Source organism: Gekko japonicus, unplaced genomic scaffold, assembly GCF_001447785.1.
Source record: "Gekko japonicus isolate JY-2015 unplaced genomic scaffold, Gekko_japonicus_V1.1 scaffold177, whole genome shotgun sequence".
NCBI lineage: Eukaryota > Metazoa > Chordata > Lepidosauria > Squamata > Gekkonidae > Gekko > Gekko japonicus.
In genome coordinates, this window is record NW_015161408.1 from 163,244 (window position 1) to 171,785 (window position 8,542).

General features: G+C 47.8%; 1 protein-coding gene across 1 annotated transcript in view; it reads right to left on the minus strand.

Annotated features, from left to right (window-relative positions):
• Nucleotides 1-7,034, minus strand: part of ADAMTS8 (ADAM metallopeptidase with thrombospondin type 1 motif 8) — a 49,877-nt gene extending 42,843 nt beyond the window's left edge. The window contains exon 1 of the mRNA XM_015426490.1: nt 6,363-7,034. Coding sequence (XP_015281976.1) covers nt 6,363-7,034 — 672 coding nt within the window. The remainder of the gene's footprint in view (nt 1-6,362) is intronic.
• Nucleotides 7,035-8,542: the final 1,508 nt, after the last annotated feature.

Here is an 8,542-nt window from a genome sequence, read left to right on the forward strand (position 1 = left end):
GGGGGGGGAAAGCGGTTACAAGTGTTGCACTCAGGATACCACCACTTGGGGACCTAGAGGCAGAATACAACGGTTTAAAGCTCTTTGCAACGGTTAGGGACGGAAGGCAGATGTTCTACGTGTGAACGCCGGTAAGTACACTGAATCCAACCAGCACCTATACCGTTGTAAATGCCCTGTCTGAATGCACACATTGACTGTTGACCCATCTGTCTACTTTGCCGTCACTGACTGATGCCCATCTGTCTATTTCATTTCATCCAAGAGGAATGTCATGATCTGTGAACACCAAAGAGGAGAGGAGAAGACTGCCAGCAGAGAAACCCGATCCTCTTGAGGCCCCTACATCACACAGTTGAGAAGCAGCAGCGGTTCTCTGGGGCAGCCTGGGACTGAACTCTCACCCACAGTTGGATGGAGCCCCAAGGATAATGAAACAGGCAGAGTCAAATTACACAGATAAATCATAACCTATAACATTTAAAACTCTCAGGGTTTTTTTTCTGCACTGGGTACCTGGCGTCCTGTAAACAGAGGAGTGGTCAGCGTTTAATAACTGATTTATATATTTAAAAAAAACATTCTGGGGCTGAGGTCTGGCATGGGACCTGAAAGGAAGCCCCACTCCTTAGTTTTAAATGTTTTAGGTCAGCATTGTGGTGGAACCGTCAGCTGAACTGCAAATTTGTCATTGGAGAGGAGGTTATGAAAGGCTGTACTAGCTGTTTGGCACAGCAGGGATGTCTGCTGGATGGACAGGGAAGCGGGTCGTGGAGGACAGATGTGCTACACTCTGAATATACCTGTTGGAAATCCCTAGCAATGGTTTCCCTATAGGGTTACCAGTCTCCAGGCGTTGGCTGGAGAGCCCACCAGAATTATAACTAGTTCCCAGGTCACAGAGATCAGTTCCCCTGGAGAAAATAGCTGCTTTGTAGGATTGTACCCTGCTGAGGTCCCTCCCCTCCCCAAACCCCACCCTCCTCAGGCTCCACCCCCAAAATCTCCAGGGATTTCCCAACCCAGAGATGGCACCCCTACTTCCCTCTTCTGGTGATGTCAGGGGGTGTGGCCTTATGACACACTTCCGGTGATGTCAGGGTGTGTGTCATATGTTAATGAGTTATGCTAATGAGTTCCCCTAGCTCTTTTTCTACTAAACGACCCCTGGCTACCACCCTTCAGGTGAGGCCTAGTGATCTCCCAGGATCTCCAGCCTACATAAATCAGTTCCCCTGGAGAAAAGGGCTGCTTTGGAAGGTGGACTCTATGGCATTATACCCTGATGAAGCCCCTCCTCTTTCTAAGCCCCACTCTCCTCAGGCTCCACCCCCAAATCTCCCAGAATTTCCCAACCCAGAGGCAGCAACCCTAACACTGTGCCACAAACTGGTGGGGACATCTATATAGGCACACTGTTCCCCTTTGAGGACCTGACATCTCCGTCAGGCTGCTATAGACAACATACGGAAAAAGAAGATCCACCTTGTATTGCAGAAACGGAGGTGGAGAGGGAGGACAAACCCTGAATGCCTACTTGTGCAGAACCACAAAGAGACTTCTCCCCCAAAGCTTTTATTCCCCTTGCATGTGCATACTTGAATGATCTCAGCCTTTCTCTACAGATGCATTTTGAGTTTTTGTGTGGTACCCCGAAAACAAAATCTGAGGATGACTAGAACGCTTCACAGTTTAATTACCCCCTAGGCAAATCCTAGAGTGACTGCATAAAAAATAAGAAAAGAAAAGGCTTTTTTTGTGTGTGTGGAAATGCTCTGTTCTTTTCCAGTGTTTGTGATTTGTATTTTGACCTGTAGACATCACACTGCTGTAGACAAGACTCCAAGATTCCATTTGGATACAAGGGTGTTATTACAGAGTTTTGGCTCTAACAGGGACCCTATAGGTTGAGCCAGAGTTCAGCCTAGTGAGTTGCCTATCAAAAGTTTTCATTCTTACAGCTCCATCCAATGTATTCTGCTTAGCCAGTAGGAAAATGACCCTGAATGTAAGATGATCCCTGTAAAAAAGATTATACACGAGGTTTTTCAAGACTGTACATAACAGTAGCTTGTGTGCAAATTTAAGATGGCCACCTCTTTTTCTTGATGGCACATAGGGGGGGGGGAACCCTACTCTTCCTTTCAGTTAAATAAATAGATGGCATTTTGCATGGTAGTATAACAGCAAAAAGTAGCTGTCTTGGATGAGATCGCCAGTCTAAAGTTTGATTGCCGGGGATACAATAGATGGAAGGAAGCAAAGGCAGAAAAGTGAGAAATGATGGTAACAGGATGAATATCAAATCACATTTATTAATATGGTTCATGACCAGCACAAGATCATTTACAGCAATATACATGGGTCTTATAAATTTTAGAACAGAATGAATATGTGCAAATGCAGTTATGTGCACTTAAGACTATTTTTTTCCAGTTGGAGTTAAAGACTAGGGAGTTAAGCCAAATACTTTAAGTAGATGATTCGATAGTGAAATGACAGGGGGAAAAAGTCTTGTATTCCACTTCTGACACTGTGCAATATGTCGCCTCCTTGGGTAAATTCTAGAGAATGAGGAAAGGCTTAACAGCTTTTAACGATGTCAGTGATCCTAGAAGGTCTACTCAGAAGTAAGTTGCATGTTATTCAATGAGGCTTACTCCCAGGAAAGTGCCAGTAGGACTGCAGACTAAAACATCTTGTACAACACTGCCTAATCCTTGTTCTAGAACTAAGGCCATGTGACCTCAGGGCAAGTCCACAAGTCACCAATTCTCTAACAGTGTAAACTAGAAGGGAATCTCTCTAAACCAGGGGTGTCGAACTCATTTGTTATGAGGGCCGGATCTGACATAAATGGGATCTTGTTGGGCTGGGCCACGTGTGTCATAAAATGTAATGCCAGGTAGCGGAGATATAAACTTTATAAAGGACACAAACACAAAGGTGGTTCTTTTACTTAAAATAAAAACATGCTTAAAATATTAGCACTCTTGCAATATTTTGCTTATTTAACAGTGTCTGATAACTGACACCTCTTGCCCTGAATTATTGCATCAAAATGTCTGTGTTGTTGTAATCCTGAGTATGCTGTTCAGGTGTGTATCTGTAAGCTGCAAACCTACAATGATGCAGCAGCAGCAGAACTGGAAGAAGAAGCAGAAGACAGCCAGTTCCGCTGCGGGCCTGATAGACGCGGGGGAGGGGGGGGGCTAATCTGGCCCCCGGGCCGCATGTTTGACACCCCTGCTCTAAACTGTAAATTCCATCTCTACCATGTGTAGTCTGGGAATACCATAGGGCTGAATATTTTAGACAGAGTAAAAATGATTTGGAAAAGAGATCACAGCTTTAACTGCTGGTAAAAATGGTTTGATGGATTTGTGTATTGAAGAACTCTGTGTTTGTGGGGGGGGAAGGGGGGAGAGAGAGAGAGACAGACAGACAGACTTTTCAATTCTAAATCTTCAACTACTGTAATTCTTTAGTCTTAGATTCCCCTCCTAGATCAGCAATTCTGTTTACATTTCAATCCATATGAATAAAATATAAGGGAGACCACGTAATACGCTGTTTCTGCTCTTCCACCCATGCCATATGTGCAGGAAAGTTACTCCCCTCCCCCTAATCTTATTTGTGGTGATCTCCTTTTGGGTACGAAGTCCTCAGACAAAACAATTTCCATCCTAAAAACATAGTGACAGATGATTAGCAAGGAACCACAAACACCCATGCGCTTAGCAGAAACCACTGGAATGAACAGTGCACATCTGTTTCTCTCTCTCTTTTAATACGATGCCCTTACTATAATTGCGTCTTAATTTTTCCTATGAGAAAGCAGCAACTCCCGCAGAAGCAAAAGTTTGTGTTGCACACATCTCCATCAGCCTTCCCTTTTGCACCTAGAAAGGTTTTGATTTGGTCATTTAGATGCCCTATGCGGAATTACTCATAGAAATAACTTCTGAACTGTATAGATTTCCTGATTCTTTCCTTCCCCTGAAAAAGGGGGCAATCTAGCTGAGATCTCCCCTTTACAATACTGAGATCCAGCTCAAAAACGTGCCCTCTGGGGGCCAGAGATTACGCTAATCAGAGCCTGCCAGGTTCTGCTACCCTTCCCAGTTCTGCTAAACAAAGTTCTTTCTTCCCTCCAAGGGTTCTCCAACGAAGTAATACACTGCTGAGTATATCTAAGAGGCAGAATCTTGAATGAGACAGGTAGATAAGATTACGTTTGACATATGTATTTGTTTTATGGTTACCATGTCATGGGGTTGGCTTCAGAAAAAAAAGTTGCTGTGCCGGTTTCCACCAGAAAGAAAAATGGAAAATAGGTAAGCCAAATGTATCATTTTACAGGACCAAATTCTGCTAACCTGCCAGCTTCCAACTTCTACAGAATGCTGTAGGAGCCACAAGGAAAGGGGGTGGGGGAATGAAGTCAAAGCAATGATCTTTACAGGTTAACTTGCAGATGTCTTATGCCATTGAAATGGCTTCCCATTCCCAGAAGCTACACATTTTCAGATAGGGTGGAACTGCTTGCACGTTTCCATGATAACTAGGTTCTTATGTGGGATGAGGGTCTACGGTTTATGACTTTGGTTGTGAACACAATAAGAAGTAAAGTTACCAGGGACTTATGGCTGCTGCAAAAAAATGGCATCCCAGTGTTGAACTCTTCCCTTTAACATGTAGGGACATTAAACACAGGGCTTCTTCACATTGTAAACTTCCTAGTCCCCACAGGCAATGATGAAAGCAGAGACTGGGAATGTGTGACATGGTAATGTCACATTGTACAGTGTTACGGCACATTACAGGGAATTCTGCAGAGAACAGAATGCAGGGATGCCACTTTCAGTGGCAGCCCTGTGTCCGATAACAAATAGCTCTGCCCTTAAATAATACATGGTGTCAGAGAGGTTATCCTACAAAGATTTGCCCTAGAGGGGATTTGGAGGAGAACTGAACACAGGGATGCCGCTTTCAGTGGCAGCCCAGTGTCTGATAACATACAGCCCCGCCCTTAAACAATACACAGTCTCAGAGAGATTATCTCACAAAGATATCCCCTGCTGCGGCCCCATACCCACCTCTTTCCCCTACTGACACTCTTCTTAATAATAATACTTATACAGGGCCTTACAGTGTACACACACATGAGCTCAGTAATCAGTACAACAACCCTGCAATGGAGAACAGTATTATTTTTGTCCCGATTGTATAGGTAGGAGGCTGAAGATGAGAGGCAGCCACTTATCTAAGGCTACTTAGGCTGTTTCCACCCAGACGTTTTGCTCTGTCTTGACTTCCTTGCCACTGTGCTATTTTGGAGACCATCAAGGCAACGTCATCCCCTAAACTCCAACTTTTTGTGCGCTCCCTGGATTTGCCGAAATCTTTCTCAAACCTGGCTGGGTGTGATCTTTTTGGGAAAAGACCACAACCCAAACCCCTTTGCATGCTATGGGGAAAGGAAGCTGCACATTTTGATATTCCCACCCCACATCAGCCCCATTTTTCTTGTCTCTGTCCCCCATGACTACCACCCCCTCCTACACTCTTGGAAGGCCTTTGGGGGGCTTTAAAAATCAGTATAGCAACATGTCAATTATTGATTTGTTTTTAAAGCTAGAAAAAGAAACCTGGTGGTTCAGAAGGGAAGGGAAGGGAAGGGAAGTTACCGCACAGACAGCCTGTGGCTGTGGCAGCTATGAAAGGAAAATGGAGCACCATCGCTGTGTGAAAGCAGCATTACTGAGTCCCAGACTGAAGCAGGAGTTCCTGGTTCCTAGTTCACCTTACACTGGCCCCTGGGCTAGACCTGGTTCATTGCATTGGGCCAGTGCAGCCCTGAAACCTGCAAGGCGTCCCACACCTCTGAAGAAGCCGCAAGCAATGCTCCCTCCACTTTGTGAGCTACTGGTTTTAAAGTTGTGAGCAAGCAAGTTGGCTTCTGCATAAACTAGTTTGCTCTGGAGCAATGCTCCCTCTAAGCGGTGGAGTCTTGTGAGCAAAAAGTCTACTTGGTGAGCGGCTGGCATCAAGGTTGTGAGCGATTTGGCTGCTGCCTAAATTAGTTTGCTCTGGAGCCAGCCTTCCCGAGCGAAGACAAAAATGCGTGAGCCAGAGGCTGGAAAACTGGGGGCTGGCTCACACTAACCCAGCTTAGAGGGAACATTGCTCTGGAGCCATCCTTCCTGGAGCAAAAACAAACATGCCTGAGCCAGAACACATGCGTGAGCCAGAGGCTGAAAAACTGGGAGCTGGCGCACACCAACTCAGCCTAGAGGGAACACTGGCTCCAAGCACCTGCTCTGAGCCTCGACCGAGGAAGGCACGGGAGAGCCCCTTACCTTTAGCTCGTCGCCATAGAAGTGGACCATGGAGGCGTCGGCTACCAGCAGGGTCTCCACATAGCGCGCCTCCGACGTGAAGCGCCTGGCTCTGCTGCTGGCGGCGCGGGGCTCCCCGCGGGCCTTTCCTTTTGGCGCGTCCTCTCCCCACCCCTGCTTCTGCAGCCGGTGAACCTGCAGCAGGGGGTCTCCGCCGAGGTTCCCTTGCCCGGGCTGCATCAGGTACTTGTCCCCGTCGACCAAGAAGGAGCCGTGGATGCCCTGGCACAGGCTGACGGCCACCAGGGAGTCCGGCTGCCAGTTCACCGTCCCCGAGTAGAAGCACCTCCGCACCGTCCCCGCGTCCTCCTCCTCCTCTTCCCCTGCAAGGGTCCCGGCAGGGTCTTTCCTCCCGACGTGCTGGATCTTCAAGCCGGGCGCTAAGAAGCTGGCGTCGGGGACCAGCTGCAGCGCAAACTCCTTCCCAAAGGCAGCCACAGAGAAGGCAACGCGCCCTTCTCCGTCCGGAGGAGATGCCGTCCAGACTGGCACCACCTCCTGGAAGTCGCCACTCTGGACGGGCGATGCCCAGGCACGGTGAAGAAGCATCAGGATCCCCAGCAGGGGGAAGGGGGCGAGAGCAGGTGCCAGCCCGCCGGGGAAGGGGGGCTGCTGATGAGCGGGAAGGGGCATCGGTGCCAGGAGCTGGGAACCAGCAAACGGTGTCAGCTGGGAGAGAGAGAGCGAGAGCGCAGCAGGCACTGGGGGAGAGACGAACTCCCAGCTGCTTTAGAAGTTTGCAAGGGAAGACACACACAACAGCGACAATCAAAATCACAACCCGTCTGCGAAGGGTGAATCCCGTTTGATAGGGAAGAGAACAAAGCCGGAGGGGGGGGGGGAAGAGAGAGAGAGAGAGAGAGAGAGAGAAATGAGCTTTACTTTGCCCAGTGCAGCAGCAGGGCGGCAGGGAGAGTTGGGGGGAAAAAATTCCTTCTACCTAGAAGTTGGCTGTGTGGACTCTCTTCTGGTGCCCGATCGCCACTTCCCCCCCCCCAAGGGACGATGTCAGGATCATATGAGACTGTAGCAGCACCAGCATAGAAAAGAAAAGGCGAGTTGTCTGCTTGGAAAAAAGAGCGTTGAGCTGCGAAAGCGCTGGCAGGCGGGGTTCTGATTTCTCTCTCTCTCTCTCTCTCCTTCTCCCTTTCTCTCCTTGCCCTTCTCTTCTCTGAGTGTTTCTCCCTAGGAATCTCTCTCTCCCTCTCCCCCTGGGTAACTCCTTCCAGAGACTTTGAAGCACCAAAGAGGGCTGCAGGGACCTCAGTATTTATACTTTCTTCCCCCGGCTTTGACATAAGAGGTTTATTTTTGATCTCTCTCACTATTCCACAGTCCCCTCCCCTGGGACCCGGAGAGCAGGAGGAGGGGAAATGAAAGGGGGGGGGGAGTTTTTGGATGGGAGTCGAAGCCAATCAGAAGCCAGGAGGACCCTCCTCCCTTGTTTAAGTGTCAACTCAAACATCTCCCCCCCTCTCTCTTATTCTCTTGGCGTTAACTCTTTCAGCGCCTTTGATCAGCCTGTGCGGCGATCAAGCGCTGTGCTGACATAATCAGCACTTAAATTTCAAGGATTTCTTTTTGTCTGTAAATTCTGCACCACCTTGAGTTTAGGCTGCCGCCTTCTGCCAGGGCTGGTGGGGTGGGGTGGGGATTTGGTAAAGCAAAATTTCCCAGTCTTCAAATGAACAAGAGACATTTTTATCAGCTGCTGCTTACCTTTGATGCCCCCCCCCCCAATGTTCGTTGTGCCAAAAAGAACAGTCACTAAAGAAAGTGAGGAATCCTGTCTTATCCTACCAGCCGAGTAGCCAGGCAGATTCCAGAAGGTTTTCTCTCAGAATTTCCTTAGGGGTGTTATATGGAAATAGGTGGAGGCCATAACTGGATCTCTCTCTCTCTCTCTCTCCATCTCTCTCTCCATCTATCCATCCATCCATCTATCCATCCATCCATCATCTATCTATCCATCTATCATCTATCTATCTATCTATCTATCTATCCTCTATCATCTGTCTGTCGACCTATCTACCATCATTCATCTATCTATCGTTATGTCTCTCTGTGTCTGTGTTTATCTACCAATTTACCAATCATATCCAACACTAGTTTTTCACCCATTTCTTTTTCATAGATTATAT